Source organism: Choloepus didactylus, chromosome 16 (genome assembly GCF_015220235.1).
Source record: "Choloepus didactylus isolate mChoDid1 chromosome 16, mChoDid1.pri, whole genome shotgun sequence".
NCBI lineage: Eukaryota > Metazoa > Chordata > Mammalia > Pilosa > Megalonychidae > Choloepus > Choloepus didactylus.
This window is the reverse complement of record NC_051322.1, coordinates 73486900-73508481: the sequence shown is the minus strand read 5'-3', so window position 1 is coordinate 73508481 and position 21582 is coordinate 73486900. Positions and strand designations below refer to the sequence as shown.

At 53.1% G+C, this 21582-nt stretch overlaps 1 protein-coding gene across 5 annotated transcripts in view; it reads right to left on the bottom strand.

Moving 5' to 3' along the window:
• The window catches only part of LDLRAD4 (low density lipoprotein receptor class A domain containing 4), a 422280-nt gene that overhangs the window by 188151 nt on the left and 212547 nt on the right, over nucleotides 1-21582 (bottom strand). For 3 of the 5 annotated variants that reach the window (XM_037805579.1, XM_037805577.1, XM_037805578.1), the window contains one exon: nucleotides 18309-18449. In XM_037805579.1, the coding sequence (XP_037661507.1) occupies nucleotides 18309-18449 (141 nt within the window). Of the gene's footprint in view, nucleotides 1-18308; nucleotides 18450-19596; nucleotides 19669-21582 lie in introns of those variants that run through there. The other 2 variants (XR_005212161.1, XM_037805576.1) reach the window with 1 other exon arrangement.

Sequence of the window (21582 nt, the reverse complement as noted above, 5' to 3'; positions counted from 1 at the left end):
GTGGCTGCCGACAAGAATCAGTAGAGGAGAAGGTGCAGAGCTGAGCTCAGACAGTGGAGACAGCTGAGGTAGCAAGGAGGGGGCACCCACTCCGAGAAGGGCCCCCCAGAATCCCAAGGCCCTTCCGTCCTGCCAGTTAGGTCGGAATGGTGTTTCTAGATCAACAAAAGTTTAAACCACAGGCATGCAGAGCCACACTCACCCACCACACTCACACACGTGTACACACACACATATCACATCACCTGCACACACCCACACACTCACACTCACACACACACTCATCACACATTCTCACACACAGCCATCATACACACACACATGCAACTCACACATACATCACCTGCACACATACACACCACACTCACACTCACTCATCACACAGGTGTACACATATATCACCTGCATACACACCCACCACACTCACACACACACACACTCTCACACGCACACACACAGACACCCTTTGCTGCTCTGCCCTTTGTCCCTCTGCTCATTTCAGATTTCTGACCTTGGAGACAGTGCTTGCTCCTGGGTGCATTTATCACCTGGGTGGGGAGGGCCTCCTGCAGGGTCTGAGAAGATGGGACCAGCCTGCCTGTCCCTCCTGCAAGTGGGTGAGCACATTGCCAACAGCCCAAAGTCCAGGTCAAGGGAAAACAAGGAGAGAGAGAGGAAGAGAGAGGAGGGACAGAAGGAGGGAGGAAGGGAGGAGGCTGTGTGATATTTGAACTCCTTTGTGGGAAGGTAAGAAACAGGAAAAAAAAAATGCGGTTTAGCACAATATCCTTCCAAAATTACTACAATGATTCATGAAGAAGAGCCTGGAGCAGAACGGATTGGAGTTGAATCAGCATCTGTGAAGATCTGCATGCTGCATGGGAAACACTTCACACGGTTTCCTTAGTGCCTTCAGGGGGAGAACCATGTACTGGGCATAAATCCTGCCACAAAGAGCTGTCTGTCCCTGCCTGGAAGATGCTCCCGACACACGCTCCAGCTGACCCCTGGCTCTGTCAGACGGCTGAGGGTGCGCAGCCGCCATGTCTCTCTGAGCCCCACCCAGGAGCACCCCTGACTCTCTGTTCCTTGAGGGAAGGGGGTCCTGGCGCTTGGGAGGGTGGGCTCTGGGGAACTCCCCTGGGCAGATGTGAGGAAGGGGCAGGCATGACCCCTTGCTGTGGCCCCGCAGTGGTCAAGGCCCTGTGTGCACACAGGCTGGTGTGACTCCCCAGCCCACAACACACGCCACAAGGGCAGGGTCTCTGGCTTGTGCATCTCAGTCTCGTCTTCATGGGTGGGCGTCCCTCACAACAAAGGCTGACCGTTGGGGTCCCACTGAAGGGGTGCCCTCGCTGATAACCCCAGGACCCTCTTTCTTGCCTGTCACCCGTGTGGGGGCAAAGGAGAGGGGCGGGGTGCTCCCAGGCCCTGGTGCCTGCCCTTGGGGCTTGGGGACGGAGGTCCCTCTCTGCACCCCTCTGGGCCCCTGCTCTGAGAACATGTCATGATGTCTTGGACACTTCCAGGGACAGAGAGGAGGAGCTGGAAATGCCCAGAGACATGACGAGGCTTGAGGTGGTGCCAGGGTGCCCCCCACTTTTCCCTGCCTCCCTCCACTGGGCAGGGGCTCCCCCTGGGCCATGGGCCCCCTCACCTGCCCCCCTCCATCTCAGCTCCTTCAGGGCCTCAGAAGAAGCCCTGTCCAGTCCATTAGAATGCCCCCACGCCCTCAGGAGACGACTCCTATGGAAAGGCACCGAATCACAGAAGACCAGTTGGCAGCATATTACAACTTGTAGACATTTAATTAAGCATGCTCATCCCAGTTTTGCAGTTTTCTCTTCCTATTTCAGAGGCAGCACCCCTTTCTCCAGGCCCTTGAAAAGCTGGTGGCCCCAGCCTGGGGAGCACCGATCCCTCCGAGCTTCCCCAGACCCTCTTGGGCTGCAGGGACCCTCTTCACTGTGCCCTGATCACCTGTGCATGTGGCAATCACAGCCCATGAACTTCACCCTAACAAATCCCATGCCCTCTGAGGGCAGAGACTGCCAGGCCCAAGACACCTGTTGTCTGGCACAGGGGCCAGTGCCTCCGGAATGTTTCATCTGTCCTCGTGGCAAAGGCCGACTCCTTGCCCTGTTCTTGCTGCCAGGGATCCAACCGTGAAGGGTGCAGGCAAAACCCTGCCTTAAGGGGTGGCCGCTCCAGTGGGATGTTGATGGACGGAACATTCCTGACCTCTGAGCTGCAGGTGCTGACTGCTCCCTCCAGGTGAAACCCTGTGCTTGCTAGAGCCCCCAGGCTCACATCTCCCCTGAGCCCTAGCCGGTGGCCAGGTACCCGGCACCTTGCCCACCTCACCTGTATCGGCCACCAGCATCTGCTGACTCAGGTGAGCTCCCCTCCTGGCCAGACACATTCTGCCAGCCCCTCCCTATGGAGACGGCCATCCTTCAACGTGTGGGCACACGCCACCAGGCCCACAGCCACTGGCTGTCCTGTTCACTCACTCTGAGTAGATTTCTCACCTGACTGATTTCTGCAAAGTGAGAACAAGCAAATGGAAGGGAGGGGGGCCTTGGTACCAAAAGGAACAAAGATTGTCAAGAGGACAAAACTGTGTGTCGGAAACTCAACATTCCATATATTTATAATGTAACAGAATGCACTAAATTGGGTATATTGGGATTTTTAATGCACTTATAGAACAGTTAGAACCTATTCTAGAGCTCAAGAACTCCATCCATCTAGACAAACACAAGCCACACACAGGAGGGAACCTAATTTGCTTTCGTCAAATGTTTTTCACCATCTCTGACACTCCCCTGCAGGTGAACGTATGTGCTCTCTAAGGTCGGACTTACAGAGGACCCTGGCATCGCTGCAGCCCGGAAAGGAGCACACCTCCTAAATGAGGGGCGGCCCTCGCCCCCAGCTCAGCAGCACGGGAATGAGCATCTGCAGTGCCGACACGGATTCTGCGGCTTGTTAGCATATTTTAATGCTGTGATCGCAGCTTTCTATTCCTACCGAGGTGCCATGAGGCGCCAGACTCTGGACTCACACGCCGCTTCAACGTCGTCCGTGGCAGGGGTGCAGCCAGGCTGGGGACAGCACAAGGAGAGGGTGGGAGGGGTGGACAGACCCTCCTGCCGGGAGGCCTTGGAGCACGGGTCTCTTGGAAAACGGAAAATAATTACGTGATTACAAAGCAACAGCTTTCTTGGCTAAATGTTGCATCCAGCATTTATCTTGTTGAAAGTTAGAAGCCAAGTTCCTGGTGCAGAATGCTTCTTTGAGCCAAGACAGAATCTGGGGGCCAAAACTGCCTTCCCCACCTGCGGCCTGAGAAAACCCAAGCCCCAGCTGTTAATGAGAGAAAGTCACAGCAGAGAGCAGCCTGATTGCTGCTTTACTTTCACTCATTCTTATACTAGGAGGCAATGCACAAAATCCACTGTCATCCTCAGTACACACAAGTCCAAGAGCCGGCATCATCAGGGCTCTGCCCACCCCCACCTCACACCTGTGCTCACGAGACACCGAGGACCCACAGGCATGTCAGGCTCCACAGTTACTGCACAGGCACACACCTGCAGCCACACACAGGTGGAGCCCAGCATATCACCTGTGCTCAAAGGGGAGGGGGCTCCATCCAGCATCCTTCCTGCTGTTAGTCAACTGTGCTATTTCTACACCCTGGCATGTGTGTTCCCCCATGGGCACCGCACCTGGCTGGGCCCCCCATGGGCATGTGCACCTGGCTGAGTCCCTTCACAGGCACCACACATGGCTGAGTCCTCTCATGGGCATGTGCACCTAGCCGGGCCCCCCATGGGTACCACACCTGGCAGGACTCTCCCATGGGTACCACATCTGGCTGGGCTCCCCCACGGGCATGTGCACCTGGCCTGGCTCTTTCATGGGCATGTGCACCTGGCCGGGCTCCCCCATGGGTACTGCACCTGGCAGGGCTCCCCATTGGTACCACACCTGGTTGGGCTCCCCCATGGGCATGTGCACCTGGCCAGGCTCCCCCATGGGTACTGCACCTGGCAGGGCTCCCCATGGGTACCACACCTGGTTGGGCTCTCTCATGGGCATGTGCACCTGGCCAGGCTCTTCCATGGGCATGTGCAGCTGGCTGGGTCCCCCCACAGGCACTGCACATGCTGAGTCCCCTCATGGGCATGTACACCTGGCCAGGCTTCCCCATGGGTACCATACCTGTCTGAGCTTCCCCACAGGCATGTGCACCTGGCCAGGCTCTTCCATGGGCATGTGCACCTGGCTGGGTCCCCCCATAGGCACCGCACATGGCTGAGTCCCCCCATGGGCATGTGCACCTGGCTGGGCTCCCCCATGGGTACTGCAGCTGGCCAGGCTCTTCCATAGGCATGTGTACCTGGTTGGGTCCTCCCATAGGCACCGCTCCTGGCTGGTCCCCCCATGGCCACGTGCAGCTGTCTGACCTCACCCTGCAGAGCCTTTGCCAAGTCTCCATGAACTAGCCCATCTCCAATCCCTTCCCATCTCTCCAGTCATTGGCACCTTGGGTGTGGGCGTCCCACGGGTCTTCGATGCTGGCCCTCACCCCACCCCCCACCTCCTGGGCCTCCCCCTTCTCTGGAGGGCTCAGCTGTGGACCCACTTGCCACCCAACTCATCCTGGGGGAGGCTTGGCTGTTCCTGCCCATTCCCTCCACTGCTGGGCAGGGATATTGAGAATCCTTATATGTCATCTGGTGCTGGGACAATTAAATGAGATGACGCATAGCCACCTCTCAACAAATGTTAGCTAACATCTAACTTTCTCCATGGAATTACGGAGAGATAATTCCATTTTACTGAGTGTAAAAGCCTCTTTGGAAAGCTGGAGAGCACAAAGAAGGCGTTAACTGTCCTCGCTGTGGCGCCTTCCTGGGCTGGTATCTTTCCACCCCCCCAGCCCCGCCCTGACCCTTGGGGGAAGACCCCCGGCCCACCCCCACCCCTCAACTGGGCATAGTCTCCTTCTCGGGCGGGTTCCTCATCCCACCTCCTTCCAGCCTGTTCCCCCTAACCCTGGCCGGGCCTTTTTCCCTTCGCCCGACCCCACTCATGGCCACACTCTCCCCTGCGCTGCTCGCCCCCCTGCCTGTGACCACCACCCAGTCTAGGAGCCAGCAGGGCCACGCTGCCCCTCCGACCAGCCTCTCCGTCCCTGCCCTGGCCACCCCCCATGCTGCTCACAGGACCTCAGCGCCCAGGTAGCAACACACCCACCTGCCAACTGTGGAAAGGTGTCCCTGCTGCGAATGGGCTAGGAGCTCTCTCTGGCACCCCCTCCTCACACTCTGTGTCTCCGCCTCATGGAGCACACCCCATATCGCCCAAAGGCAGCTACGCTGCTGGCGGGTCCTTCCCGAAGCCCCCCCAGTCCCTCTGTTCCCCCATTGCTGCCCAACTCAACACACCTGAAGAAATGTTTTATAGTGGACAGAGAACAGGACTAGGAGGTAGGCCATGAGTGCACTGGAGCCTCGGCAATCCCCGCTCCTGTGACCTGGATAAAGTTACTCAAACTCGGGGTTTGTGTTTCCTTATCCATAAAATGGAGCAGGGAGCTGGGTTACGTCTGAGGCCCTCCCAGCACATCATCGCAACGTGCCATAGCCTCGCCCTCTCACTCACAAGCCTCCACGACCTCCTTCTGCACAGAGATAAACACCATCTGGCCTGCCGTCCAGGGCTTTCTACAAGGTGCCTCCGACCTCCCTTCCCAGAGGTGCTTCCAGAGGTGCTTCCAGAAGTCGCTCCCACCTCTCACCAGTCAGCTCATCATGAGCATCCCGGGGCAATGGGTACCCCAGCATCCTCCTTATGTGCTTGCTGCCACCTCCCAAGACTGCCCAGTACGGTGAGAGTCCTCAAGGCCTTTCGAGTCCTGTCCCCCAAGACAGCATTGCCGCACGCCCCAGCGGGGAGCTGGCTTCCTCCTGTGCAAGCTCAGACCCTCCCCAGCCCCACACCTGCTGCTGGAGACCCCACCACATCCAGCAGAGCTCTCCCTTAGCATGGACAAAAGCAGGCGGGAGGCACAGGCCACCTCCGACGCCTCCACCCCACCCCACCCCACAGTGCTGCGCCTGCACCACAACCTCAGAATCACACCCACTGAACGTGCCCAAGGCTCAGGCATGACTTAGGATATCATTTTCAGCAAGTCACTCACCAAAAGGTGCTTTCTCTAGAGCACTCTCCAGCCATCTGTCCAGACAGTATTTATCTGTCATCAACTTTGGGAAATAAGCAAGTGCTGGAATCCTGTGTTTTGGGAGCAGCCGACAGCGCAGGACACTGGTTCCTGCTGTTTCCAGATTAAAAGGTCGTAACATGAAAACAGACCTTGACCCGTGGGGCCTGCGGGCCACTGGCTTGTGCAGGTTTGTGGGAGGTCAGTCTGACGCATGGGGGCTGGGTGTACGGAAGGCCCTTGGGTCTGTAAGGCCAGGCAGGCGTCCAGCTCCCTACCCTGGGCTCTGCACCCTCCTCGTCTCCCTTCTGTGACCAGCAGGGGGCTGAAGCCATGTCCAAGCAGGTAAATGCTTTCCCCATCTGACCCCGGCCCCCGACGATGGCAGGTGGCTGCTCCATTTCCTGTGGCTGCCAGTACTGCATGTCTTTTCAGTGCAAAGCAGAGAGTTCCCCAGGAATAAAGATGTCAAAGGAGGTGGGGAGATATCTATAAAGAGCTGGGACACCTGTAGCACTGCTGCTTCTGCAGACAAGGATGGACAAAAGGGGCAGGGTGGCCTGTGCCATCTGCCTCGGGCCTGAAACAGGTTTACTTGGATGGCAGTGACCGTCACGCCCCGTCCACTGCCCCAGCTCCATCCCCCAGAGGCCCTGTCCCAGCATCCTTTGCCCTGTGGTCCCAGACAGCTCCCTGGTCTTGTGTATGGAGCCTGGTGATGTGACTGTCCCCTGGGCCTCTCTGATCCTCTGCTCCATTGTCCATAAAAGGGGGTAGGAACAGCACCTGCCCGCTGGGAGCAGAAACGAGGGAACAGATACAAGATGCCTGGAGTGGAGCTTGTGCACGGTTTATGTATAATGGTGATGAGGTGCTCCAGCACTGGGGTTCAGAGGGAAGATAAATGCCACATGTCCTACAGCACGCACAGCTGGGGCAGGGGTCAGACAAACCCCAGAGAGGGAAGAGATGACAGCAGGGGCAGCTGCGGAGGGGAGGGCTCCTGGGAGTGCACAGGGGCTGCTCGCTCATGTGGGGTGTTCATCAGGGCTGTTAGAGGGGTGACCTTGGAGCAGAGTCGTGAAGGTCATGGGGATGGAGGTCTGCAGCAGTGGGAGGGAAGAACGTTCCAGAGGGAGGGATGGCCAGAGGGCTCGAGAAGGGCATTTGCCTATATGGAGCAGGATGCTGGCGAGGGGCCTATCACAGGGGTCTTGGCCGCTGCTGCTGGGCTTCTGCTCCGAGGGGCACTAGAGGGCTTCAGAGGTATCGCCATCATTTAAAGTCTATAGTAAGAGCTTGTGTGGCTTCCGGAATGTTTAAAAGGCTCTTAGAGAGGAAAATCCATTTTCAAATGTCAATTTTTAAAGCAAATACAGTGAGTGTGCTGTGCTCAATACAAAATCTGTCAAACAGGTAGAAGCATGCATGGAGGCTCCGTAAGGTACACACACACCCCTGCAGCAGAGCAAACCTCACCACATGCTGGGATCTGGTACTGGCTCCTGACAGGCACACTGCTGGGGGCATGGTGGTAGAGGGGGCTGTGGCTCCCCAAGAGCAGTGTGTGAGCCTGAGATGAAGGTCATCACGCCTTCCACAGGAGGAGGAATCAAAATAGGACACTGCTCGCCCCTGGCTTTAGACCTCTGTACCTCAAAGAGAAGAGACCTTGCCAAAGAAAGCATTTGGGGAAAGTCCCCAACGTGGAAAACAGCCGTAGAAAGACCAAGTGCAAACAGGCCCAATGGGGTGCTGCAGCTCAGGCCTCCAGGGGCAGCACACACCCAGCGGAAAACGGTCCCCATTGCCAGGGTGCTCTGGAGCTTGGGGACCAGTGGCCTGGGGCTGCTGGGGGTACTGCCTCCCGTAGGCTCAGCCCGAGTGCACCAGGGAGGTAACTGGAACAGAGGCCATCTTCTCATCCCCTCCAGATGTCTGACCCCTTCCACATCCTGCTAGACAGCTCTAAGGTGGGTATCATTAGAGGGTTCAGTAGACACTGATGGTCCCAGTGAGTGAGGGCTGCAACCAGGCTGCTAGCACAGCTGTTTATCTCAGGTCACAGACTTCTCAAAAAAGTATGAGAATATGCTATATTGAAGAGAAATAAAAACCAAAGTTACCCATAATCCCAGCACCTAACATTATCCAAGTTAAAAACGAGGTCCCAGCGTATACTGATCTGGTAAGCCAAGTCTCTCAGTTGACAATATTCTGTGAACCTCTCTCTCGTCTCTTTCTACACTTTCATTATAAACAAACACGTAATATTCCATTTTACAGATGAACAGGACTTCACCTGCTTTAATGTATTCCCTGTTGTCAGACGTTTAGATTGACTTGAACTTTCTACTATTATGAAACACTGAACCCCAGGGTCTTAACTCCTACCCCGAAATGATGTTCATTTTTAGATCCTTTTAGTTCGTGGTTCCAGCCACTCTCCCACCAGCTCTGCTAGAAGGGCTGCGGAGAAGTCGAAAGTGGGAATGCTAAGGCATTGTTGGTGGGAAGGTAAAATGGTGCAGCCTCCATGGAGAGCAATCTGGCAGCTCCTCAAAAAACCAATCTGGAATTACCATGTGACACGGCAATTCCTCTACTAGGTATAGGCCAGAGAAAGTCAAAACAGGGTCTCAAGCAGACATCTGTACACTGATGTTCATAGCACTATTCACAAAAGCCGAAAGGTGGAAAGAACCCAAGTGTCTATCATCAGATGAATGGAGAAACACAATGTGGTCCACACACGCAATGGAATATTATTTGGCTATAAGAAAGAATGGAGTTTTGACATAGGTGGCAACATGGAAGGGCCCTGAAAACATTGTGCTCAGTGAAATAAGTCAGATACCTAAGGACAAATATTGCATGTAGCACTTAGAAGAGATGATTAGAAAAAGCAAATTTGCAGATGGAAAGCAGGTTGGAAGTTACCAGGAGATGGGAGGAAGAGGAAAGAGAGTGCTTAAAAAAATCTTTTTTAATTAAAAAAAAAAATCACTAAGCAGCTTTAAAAAATATGAATTACTGGGCCCTGCCTTGGAGGAGGTGATTTGGAGGATGTTGAATGTGGCCAGGGAATTATTTTTAAAGCTCCCACACAGTTCTGATGCACAGCAAAATTCAGTAAATACGGCTTTAGACCAATGTGACCCTACAGAGCTCAGTGAGATCCTTCAGGGACCATGGGACCCCTCAAGCTTTCCCAATGAGGGCAGAGGGACAACGATGTCATCCATCTGGACGCAAGGAGCTGGAACCCACCAAGACATGGCACATCCCAGAGCCCTAGTGGAGAACTCGGCCCACACATTCTCATTTGGAAAGACAAAAGAAATTCAGAAATCATCTATCCACTTCAATAGAGGAGAAGAAATCAAGTCAAATAAAGCCTTTTCTCAAAGAGGGGGTACGATACTACATTCTCCCAGCCAGGGCACACAGATGATCCCCAGAAGTTTCCTGCTGAGTGGGTAGATACATGCTACGTTCCTCTGATCAGACGTGAAAACAGCCAAGAGCCGTGATATTCCCACCACGTGATGCTCCTTTCAAATCCAAGGCCATGCGTGCTGAGACGTGGTACCTTATCCATGGGGCACCCTGGCCATAAGCGGAGGCCCATCCCATTTACCCACAGGGCAGGGTATTTTATGTGCAAAGTATAAGGGCCCAACGGGTCAGCAGGCGAAGAGTTTTAGGGGAAAATAACGCATTTTGGAAGGGCTGCTGTGCTTCTGGCAACGTTTCTGCAAAGAACAATGGACTGGCTTGCTGCTTGCGACTGCGAGCTCTGGAAATGCAAGACTTCTTCTTTTCCTCTCCAGCGATGGTCCATTCTATGAATACTTTTCATTGATTTGCTTTTTCTTTCTGGGAAGGAAGAGACAAAAGCCATCTCCTTTTCCCTCTGCTCTTAGCTCTTGGAATATAACAAGAATGGATGGAGGAGTGACAAAAGGATTCCTGCCTATTTCTAGGTTGTTAAGTTTTTTCCCCCAGATTAAAAGCCAGTGCTGGTGTCTCCACTGAGATATGATGATGGAAGGAGCTGCTGGCCCAAAGGGTTAACTCAGAAATGTGGCCTCGGGAGAATAAGCCCAGCCTTTGCAATTAGGTGGAAGCTTTGAATTTCAGCTTTATTTTTGAGGTTACTCCAAGATGGTCCCTTCTAAGCTTTATTTGTATATTCCCTTTTGGACACTTTCTTTAAGTGAAATGTATGACCGAGAACCATTAAGTCAAAGAATGAAGCTTCTCCCAACGTGGTCAAGCATTCTGGGCCGTGCCCCCAGCCTCATTCTCCTGCCCCCACTCAGAATTTAATCCAGCTAACAGTTCCCTCCCCTGAACACCGGCCACATTTAGACCGCGAGTGTAAACGAGCAGAAACTCACTAAGCACATCCCATAAGCTCTACACTGACCTCCAGGAAATAATGGATAACAACAATCCCAGTTAGCTGCGGACAAGAACGACTGAGCAGGGTTCTTTGGAGGTCTTCACCTAATTGAGAACACCTGATGACAGGACCAAGCTCTGAACATTCTCAGAGATCCCCTGGAAAATACAGCAAGCCAGATGAATCTCTCAAAACCTTTCCGATCAAAGAGGCTGACCCCCCCCCCGCCCCCGAAAATGAGCCGTCCAGTCAACTCGGTGTAAGCACCCGCCCATGGGGACCCAGAATCGGCGGGGGGGCACTCGGGGGTCTGCGCTCGTGTTAGAAAGACATGCAAACATGCCCCCCTTTTTATCACGGCTCCCCTCCAGCTGCTGGAGGGATGCATCTTGAATTAAATCACCCTGCCTTCCGGGGAGTAGTGCAGTTTAAATCAGTAGCGTTATCCCGCGACACCCCTCCTTTCGCTGCCTCCTGACGCCTGATGCCAGGCGAGTCTTTCCTGGAGTGGATCGGCGGCAGCAGCCTGCCCTCTCCGCTGACCCCGGCCTCCCGCCTCCCCCAGGACACGGGATCCGCATTGATTTCCGTCTGATCACAGCAGCCTCGTCCTGCCTCCCCGTTACTCGAGCCGCGTCTGCTCTCGCCGGGTGTCCTCAGAGAGCCGGCAGCGGCGGCGGAGCCGTCTAGACAGTATTCATGACCCGTCTGTCTGGCCCAGCCCCCGATGGCAAACCCTATTAGCGCCGAGCCCACCCCCTCCTCCCGGCCCCCTCTCCCTGGCGAAGCAGTAATCTGACACTGAAAATTACTATCATTGTTGCCGTGCTCAAAATAGCACCGCCAGGCTTTCATTAACATCCACGCTAGACTATTAAATATTTAAAGAAGTGGATAAATTTCATCTGAAGTGGGACGGCCCTGCACGCATGAAAGCAGCAGCAGAAGCAAAATGTAAATCAAAGCGGTTGTTTGGATCTGCGTGAGTTTAGGGTCGCCGCAGGAGGAAGCGACGCCTGCGGTTTATTCAGAGGCTCCCTCCCGCTTGCTCTCCCCCTTTGTTCCTCTGAAAAGGCAGGACCACGGCTCAGACCCTAGGCGAGTTTAACTGATCCCAAGAACGTCTTGGAGAAGCAAAGGCAGGCAGCCGAGGGGTGGGGGAGGGGCGCCCCCGCTTTGGCGGGGTGAGGGCCCCCACGCGCCCCTCATCGGCTCCCCCGCGCAGAGAGCTCGGAGGTGTCACGCTTGTTGCCAGTGACAACCTGCAACCCTAAAGGGGCCCAGTCACCGGGGAGGAGGGGGCACGTAGTCCTTCGCTTGTTCTAAGCACCGTCTTGGATCATCTTCAAGCAAGTCTGTAACTGTTTGCGGGGGACGCTTTGTGAAAGCGGGGAGGGGAGCCGGGTAAGGAGCACACGCCGCTCCGCAGAGCAGCTCACTGACAGCCGCCCGATCCTGGCAGGTGGAGCCTGCGACCCACCCACCCCCAGCCATGCTTGGGGGGCAGCCTCAATGGGGGGCCATGGCCCATCCTCTCTGCCAGCTGGGAGGTGCCCAATCCCCTGAGGGCGCCACAGCTCCTGCCAGGAAGAGCCGGAGTTGGGGGGAGGAACTGGGCGTGGGGGGGGGGGGGGTCGGCAAAAGCCAGTGGTCTGCGGTCCAGCGGAGGAGGGAGAGCCAGGGACCCCCCAAGCGCTGGCCAGGCCCCCCATTCACTGCAGGGCAGGCGTCCTCTCACCCACTTTGCTGTGACAACAAGCAAAATATTTACCCTGGGTGACAGGAGGCCCAGTCCAACTCAAGAGGGACAGCAAATCTGGGAGAGGAGGGAGCAGGGACCCCAAGAAAGCCAGAGGTCCTGGACACGGGTGGGCTCCTGGGCTAATTCTTCAAAAATGACGTGAAACCCCAGGATGAAAACAGGGTTATCACCACCTACAAATCAATTCAGTTGTCAAACAAGGTACTGCTCTCGGAGCACTCACTTCCAGGGGGGGTCTAGAGGTTGACTGATTATTTTCTCTCTACCCCTCATTATTAAGGAAACTGATCCTATATGGTATCCCACAGGTTAACCAAATTGTTTGAGGAGTTTCTCTTTCTAGAAGTATCCCCATTAGTAAATGAAAAGGATAGAGTTAGACTATGGCTGTTTTGCAAGCCCTAATGGCTGGTAACATCACTCCACAGAGACACAACTGTAAATCACTTCCACACCCACACAAAATTCAAACCCCAGTCTCTTTGTGCCTCTAGAGCTAACAGTCAATTTACAGGAATTATGAGACAGAGAGGCACATTCAGTGACTCGGCAAAACCCAGCCTGTGGGAACGCTACACAACCACAAACCAGACTCATCCACGCAAGACGAGCCAAGAACTTGGGGTCAAAACTCCCTAAGAAGCTAGTCAATCAGCCCATCCATTGCAAGGCTTGGCGTTTCTTTAGATCCTGGTTCAAACAAACTGTAAACAGCACAAAACAAAACACAGGCTCATAAAACAAGTGGAAAACTACGAACTCTAACACGGAGTTTAATGACATAAAGGCTTTTTGCGTATATCTACTGAAATGATTGTAGGGAAAAAAACAAAGGCCCGGGATCTATGAGGCATGGTGGAGGACAGGTTTTCTACATGCGTATGAGTCTGGAGGCAAAGTCTTCAAGGAACTAAACCCTTGGGAGGTGGGGAGTTGACAGTCAAATAGCGGAGTCACATACAGCCAAACGGTACAAGCTGTCCTTTCGAGGAGAACAATCTCCTAAGCTAGGTGGAAAGTGGGGTGCTGTCTCTTAGGAAAAAGCAAGGAAGGTGGGGAGTGGAGCTGCTTGGGGGAGGAAAGCGCAGATTTTAATATGTTGGATTTTATCTTACTTGGTTGTTATTACAGTAAATGGCCTTGGGTCAAAAAAGTTTCCCTCTGAAAAAGCCCTGAACATAAAACGCTGGCTTAATTGGGTACACTTCATTAGCTTCGGTTCATTTGACCCAGAGATTTAGTTTTACGAGGCCACCTAGAGAGAGAGAAGCCACTTGAAATCTGCAGTTGGATGTGCTGCTCCAGGCCCCCACCCACCCTGCAGCCCCCTCCCCTAAATCGGATCCCCTCAGCTAATTGGAAATTCCACCGCAGCTGAGAGTAGAAAGTTATTCCAACTGACTGCTGGCTTCTGTTCAACCCCGGCCTGCTCTTGAGGTCTCATGGCACAGAGTCCTCCCCCGTGGCTGCTTAAGAAGGGTCGCTCTTGCCAAGACTTCAAATTACGCAGATCCTTGCAAGCTGCACAGGTTACTCTACGATTGCTCCTGGGAAGGCAAAGGAGCGCTGCTCTCCCTCACCAAGACATGGCAAATATGCCTGGAAGATGCTGTATAGCAGGAAATGCTCCACTTGGGAGCAAAAGGCTACGGGGCTGTAAGAGAGAGCTGGGTGCCAGCTTCCAGGGTCACCCCTGGCCACAGACAGGCCATGGCTCTCCTACGCAGGAGCCCATGGTGCGGGAGCCAAGTACGGATGGTGCTAGAGGCAAGGCCTGAGGTTACCACCATGGCATCTCTATTCCCCCTCTGTCCTCTCCCCACCTTTTTAACCCTACAGCACACCCACACCCCAACACAAGCCTTCCACTGGGTCCGGCTGTCTGGCTCCTGTCCCCCTCTTCACGCCACTCTTGGTCCACCCACAGACCTCCTCCATGAAGCCCAATCCTCCCTTCCTGCCTCCCACACACCTCCTCCAGGAAGCCTCCCCAGAATACCAATCCAACCAGAATGATCCCCTCTAGACTCTTGGACCACCAAGTGCTGGAATCACTTGACTCTCACCACCCTGCTTTGTTGTTGGTTATCTTGGGACTTGTGTGTTTGATTTCCCCAACTTGACCCAAAACACACTGAGGGGTTTCCCTTCGCTCCCCCACAGTGCTGAGTCCAATGCCCAGAGGGGACGAGAAATAAATCATTTTAGGAGGATGTTCAATGCTCAGTAACATAATATTTTAAGAGAGCAGCCAAGCGAAGGATACGAGAAAAGCTGGCATTTTAGATGACAGCAGCTTTTCCTCTTCCAGAGAGAGATGGTCCCCGTGAGACACGTTCTCGGCAAAGCAATCCAAAGCCAGCCTGTTCCCAAGTCCACGCAAAGTCGTTTGGGTCTCAGCAAAACCAGCGTGTCCTCATCAAGGACAGCCAGCTGCTCTGGCAAAGCAGAGGCGGCCCAGGTGAGCATGGGCTTTCTCTCAGCTCCCAGCCCCTCACAGTGAACACGAGCCATTCTCCTTAGCATCGCTGGCTTTACAAACAACAGTAGCATTTCTTTAAAACCTTAATTCGTGTGAAACATCAGCAAACATCAACTGAGAGACAGATGACAATGACATCTGAGCCCGGTGCATCTCGGAAGCTAACGGCACGGACAGAAAATTGATCCCCGCTCATCTGGAGAGCCAGAAGCTCCCTACTCGCTCAGTGCCTGCAGGTGGGAAAAGTACATCAAGTAAAATGATCTGTTCTTAAACAGGAGGGAGGGTGAAGCACCATGTTTTTCCCGGGATGCGACGTTTCATAGACAAGAATTCCCATGACACTAAGTTTTCCAAGGTGGGGAAGAAGAGAATCTTATCAGAACTGACACTCCGTGGAAGGCATATCATACATGTGCCGTAGGGAAAGAGCTGGTAGATCCCATCAGAAATATGTGTTGTTTTATTAAAACATGCAAATGGAGAGCCTTTACGTTTCCAACAATTCTCACGGAGTAAAGCGTCCTTTGTTTATTCCATATCCTTGCCCGAGAGGACATGGGGATGTGAGTATAATATTCATTTAATATCTTACCATCCTCTGAGCGTCATCCTTTGTGAAGCCCACACACCTACAGAGTGAGTGGCAACATGGGGCAGGTAGGCTCAGCCTTCCCAAGGGGCCCGACGGCAAAGAATGGAGCAGCTCTGAAGTTTGGAGTGAGTGTCCCAGAGCGGCCAATTCAGCCCTGCTCCCCCATCCCCACCCCCACCCCGAAGGTCCTGGAGAGCTGCAGGGAGCAGAGCGGGAGGGGGGCGGAGTCAGCAGGGGGTCATCGGGTCCCCTCACCAGGGACAGAGGAGGTGGGACAGAATCCAGAGGCTCTGGCACTAACCCACTGTGACCAGTGGCCCCTTCCTGTCACACACGGCATGCACTCTGGTTTTAAAGACAAAGACAGAGCTTCAGAGCAGCCAGCTCCCCAAAAGGCAGGATGTACAACAAACTGTGGGCACACTAAGTTGTCTGCCTGTATTATCTTGTGTTAATCCACAGAGCGGCCTCCTTATAGGGCAGAAATTACTGCTGTTTCATGGACGGGGGAACCAAGTAACTTCCCTTAAGCCAGACCTGACCAGCTCAGCCCCTGGGGTTACAGCGCAGCCTTGTTTCACTGTCCCCTGGCCCTCCATGTTCCCTGGAAGAGAGCACACTGCAGTAACCTCTCCTTTAGCTATGAGAGCGGACGGTCTAGTTCTATTTGAACAGTAGGAGCCAATAGTTTGCCAACAGGATCTTACGGTTCCTCTGTTGAGGCAAGCTTCACTGGGCACAGCTGGGCCGTAATTCAACAGACTAAAACTGCTTTACCCAGCTCCTATAGCACAATTAAAGGGTCAACATTTCAAAAATATGCATGGAAAACGATATCTCACAATAGGGTTGAAAAACCAGCAAAGAACACTGGAGAGGAAGGAAGCAAAGGAGAAGGGGAAGGGAAGAGGGCCAGATGACACTGGAAAGCCAGAGTTGAATTTAAATAGATTCCTTTGGCAAAGAGGGTAACTAGGAATGACCCTGAAAAAAAAGGGCCCCTCCCTCGGGGAAAGAATCTGCAAAACCCCACAGGGTCAGGGCCAAGGGTTTGGGCTTCCTGCTTTTCACACAGACTCTCAAATCCAGGGCAAGCTTCCACGTGCGTGGGCTCACAGTGTTCTCAACAGTTTATCATGTTTGTGTGCTGTTATTCAAGTCTAGAGAGAACGAAATAAGGAACTGCCTTTGCACTGCTTTTCTCCTTCTAGGATGCTCCTCTTGGAGCAAGCTGACACTTGCAAGGTTCTGTTCTTATTCAGTCCTCATGGTGCTGGAAGGACCTGAGCACAGGGGCTCCCTCCTGCACCCCACCAAGGCTGGCACGGTTGGGTGACTGCGGGACTGGGGTCCCCACCAAGGCTGCAAGGCTGGGCGAGTACAGGGCTGGGGTCCCCACCCAGCCATTTGACTCCACAGGCAGCACTTGCACATTCAAGGCCATTTTGTTCTGTTCCGTGGCTCATGGAGACTTTTCCATCCCCAGGGAAGACAAACAGAGGGTCCCCCTGATCTCTTGGCCTTCTGGGGTACTGCTTGCTAAGCCTTAGGTAAGTGACCCCTCTCTCTCAGTTTTCTTTTTCTAGTCTTACTCTCTCTACCCTCTGGGAAGCTTGGGACTGTGAAGCAGCGACAGGACCCATCCCAGCCCTGGGGAGAGCCAGAGTCAGCAATGCAAAAGCATGTTGCTCTGGGGCCCCCTCCCCAGTTCCAGGCTGGCTGCAGCAGGCAGGGGACAGTGGTGACAAGTGTGAGACTTTACACCCAGAGGGGAGAAAACTGACCAAACGTTCCCAAAGGTAGAGTGTCCTTTCCAGTTTTGGAGATGGGACTCTAAGAATACTCCACAGAGGAAAAACTCTGAACTTACAGATCGGGAAAACTGTTTGCACCATCACCCTGTTGAATTCAGCAAGCGTAAACAAGAGACATAAATGTGCCAGTCCCCCTAGGTTTTTGAACTTGCCCCCAATACAGTAAAAACACAGAAAACAGTTTTTTAAAAATCCTCTCCCATTTTCACATTTATAGCATTGGTATTTATATCATTTCATAACAAAACATTTAAAATCGTGATCGAATATAACTCCTCAAAACAATGTCAGGTCAGACTGGGGAGAGAGAGGAGCTGAACATGTCAGGAAATTGTCTCGGTAACAGGATCCCAGGAGAGGGGGATGGAAATGGTCTTCCCAGGTTCTCACCTCAGCCCATTCCATTCAACCCAAGGAAACCCAGGCAACAACAAGCCGCTTTTCCTAAGAGAAACTCAGTCATACTCCAAAACAGCCTCCTCCTCTCCTTCCACTTCATGAAAACCATGAGAGCAAAAATCAATGAACTTCAATCTCAGATTTCACCTTTCCAAGTTCAAGAAATGCTCGGAGCCTCAGCCATGGGGCCTCAAATGTGTCAAACCTCATCCAGCATCAAACACAAAAGCCCATGGTCAGAACCTTTTTAAAACCTTTCATATGACTTGATCTACTTTCGTACTTTAATTATGGACCCTCCACACATCTTTCCTTGCTTACATAAAATTAGTTCTGAGGAGATGCACTCCAACGTATTCTATAAAACTGGCCTGCAGGACACCAAGTCAATACATTATTTCTTGGAATTCAGCCTGTGCTTCTCATAAACAGCAAAAGCCCAAAACACAGTGTGGCTGACCATCTCTGAAATAGGAGGGATTTCCCACTTTTAGACACAACATCTTCCCATCTGAAAGAAGAACACAGTCCTGTGTGTCCATGCAAACCTCTCTCCTTTAACCAGAAAACGCTCCATCCCGCTTTTGGGCAGGTGGCTGCAGAGACTCACAGTGGAAGACGCCGGGTGGCGGGTGCTCCGTCACCAGCAGGCAGTTCTCCTCGTCACTGTTGTCCCCGCAGTCGTTCTGTTGGTTGCAGACGAGCGAGCCCAGCTCCAAGCATTTGCCGCTGGCGCAGGCGAACCTGCACTCTGCAAAGCAGGACAGAGCACAGGGGTCAGTAAATGCTTGGGGAGTTCCCACCTGAGCACCACAGGGTGTGGGTGCAGCCTCGGGGGAGGGGGGTGTGTCCCAAGAACCAGATGAGAGAGGGTCTACCGGCTGGATCCTCCCTCCATGCAGGCCGGGTAGACCCGTGGCAGCCAGGGGCCGACTGTGTCCCCTCACCCCATGGCACTGCCCCAGCCAATGGTGAGCTCAGCTGCTGCCTCCCTGCCTGTGGCCTGCCCAGCCAAAGTTGTAGGCTTTACGATATCACTTGAGCCATCCTGGGTAGCCCCCACCCAGGGGGAAAGCCCACATGGCACCCAGCAGCTGCCTCAGAGCTCTGGCTTGAGCAAGAGAAGTTCATACAGTGGATTTCCAACATGCCCCTGGCTTATGGTGAAACTTGGGGCAAAACACAGAACCTCCCTGGTGCTCATCTAGCGCCTGATAAAAACTAGGTTCAACACCAGATGATTTTGAGATGTGACACCTGGGGAAATACCGGGCACCTGAGCAGTATCGTGGGCCGACGGCCTCGTTGGCAAATTATGAAAACAGGACAGGACCCAAACCCAAATCCTTGATGCTCAGGCTGAAAATGGGGTCCCTGAGATCTGCAGACACCAGGATTAGAAAGTGGAATTCGCATTACAGTACTTTAAAAAAACATGTGAAGGTAATACAGCTTTACTATCAATTTAAGCGAAGAGAGATGAAGGGAATTATGCATGTGGACACAGACACATCCATCCTGTACATCTCATGTGGAGTAATTCCCACACACCCAATGGTGAACTTTGACCAAGGAGCACCTGCCACCCACTGATGGCATCCGTAGTGGGTCTCCACCGCCGGGCAGCCCTAGAAGGGGCCTGGGAAATTGGGGATGGTCCCATACCCTCCACCGACTGGCGGGAACCACCGCGCCCCCTCTGTTCAAGGTCTCGGTTTCTTCTGTCCACACATGGGCAGAGCAGCTGATCAAGTCAACTCCCAAACCGCTGTATTCCCACAGAAAGAAGCCTGGGTGCGAGCACTCTGGATCCCTCTCTCCGTCAAGCTGAGGCCTGGCGGCTCTGCCCTCATCGTCAAGGGGGCCTGTCCACCTCCATGGGAAGAGGAGCCCCTCACCTGTCGTAGAGGGAGAGAATTTAAGTTCCAAAAGTATTTTCGCGAACCGGTAGGAAGCAGGCATGGCAAATTCCTATTTGCATACACACTCCTAGAAGAGAATAGAGACAAGCTGCCCTGAAGCTCCAGGCCTGTTTTCGAATCCTGGTTGCAGCCACATTGCCATCCCCTCGCTGGCTACCCTCTCCACAGGTAGTGCTACCTGGGCAGGTGTGAGGGGCACTGCTGAAGCTGAGCCTCACCCCCACCTCCACCCCGTAAGGTGGAAATGCTAAAGCCTAGCTGTTTGAAATCACATACACAAAGGGACTTTTTTTTTTTTTTTACACACGAGAAAAGGACAGTTTATCACTCACAGGTCCCAGGGAGAGAGGGGTGCCAAGGGCCCATGGGAGGGTGCAATCGGCTCCAGGGGCTCAACCAGCAGGTGGGGGGCACACGAGGAGAGCAAGAGGGAGCCATGGGCTGTGCCTTTGCTGTGGTCTAGGGGTAGAGGTTAGATTTCCAGTGAGAGTCAAGGTTGGTTCATTCCAAGCAAATGTGCATGAAAAGGTATAGGGTCTGGGGGCCAGAGAGCAGTGGGGATGGTTGGCTTACCATTTGGGTGAGGTATGGGGTGGAGTGGGTGGTGGCCGCAGGTGTGGTTTGAGTTCTGGTAATGTTTATGTCCCAGGGGTGAAAGCCTGTTTATTTTTATCAGGCCAAAGATCAGTGTTGAGGCAAGTGGCTTAGCCAAAGTGAGACAGATGCTGAGGCAGCACACAAAATTTTGATAGTTAGGGCAGAGGGTCTGGGCTGAGGCCAGGAACTCGCACTTTAACAGGCACCTCAGGCTATTCTGAGACAGTTGATCCTAGAACGTGACAACCACTGGCCTACACAAGACACTCTGCGGGGTGCAGGATGGATCAAACAGGTTGAATGAATAAGGGTTTGCATTAAATCAGACCCTCTAGTCAAGTCTCAACTCTGGGGCCAGGGCATGGGCAGTCTAAACCAGAGGGCAATATCCAAATTCTTCAGTGCTTTTGGCTCAGGACATATTCTCAGTTCCCTCCAGCAGGTGAGTTACATACAGTCTCATTCGGTAAACCTAGGGTAACTTGAGGCAGCTCCAGTTCCTGGCATCTCAGTGACAGATCAGGGCTCCCTTCCTTCCCACTCACACCCGCTGTGGGTTTCCAGGCTCTTCCCTCGGAATTAACCCAGGTCCCAGGTCTTCCCACCCTTGGAGAAAGTCACTAAACGTCACACCTCTGTGGCCATGTGTCTTGAATGACAGGGTGAGGCTGCAGATCTAAAGAACCATGGGACACCAGTGGTGGATGGGATATTAGAGATGGTCCAGTCCAGTGAGTTAGAGCTGTGTTCCCTTCAGGCTCCCCAGGCAGGGCTGCTGAGAACAGTCATACAATCTGTGTTCTTTACAAACAGGCCCTATTAGGCCCTATCAGGGGATAGAGGCAGGGGACTAAAATTAGGCCCTTGTGGCCCTTGCCAAGGTGCCACCATGGTGCAGGGCTGCTTCCATCTGGAGGAGAGATGCCTTTTTCTCCTTTGCGGAAAGGCAGCCTATAGGTTGAGGGATTTAGGGGGGGCGGGGGGCTGCTGGTGGCCAGGGCTCTGGGCTCTCTTGCTAGTTTCTGGAGAGGACACTTCCACTTTTATCGATTATAAGTAAAGTTTCTCCTTAAAAAATTCATTAAATTCATTTAAAAACCAATATGAATTAAAAAAAATAATCTACCAAGAGTAGACTACAATGCATGAAGATCACATAAAATCAACTTCAATTCTCAGCAATACAAACGTCTGTAATACAAAAAATCCAGGGATGGAGATTCTAAGTAAGAAAGGTACAAAGAAGATTGCTTAAAAAATAATAATAAAAAAAATTAAAAATGGGTTCTTATTCTGGTTGGTAATGCTGCCTTTTTGCAAAACACCAGAAAGGGATCAGCTTTTATAAAGGGGGTTTATTTGGTT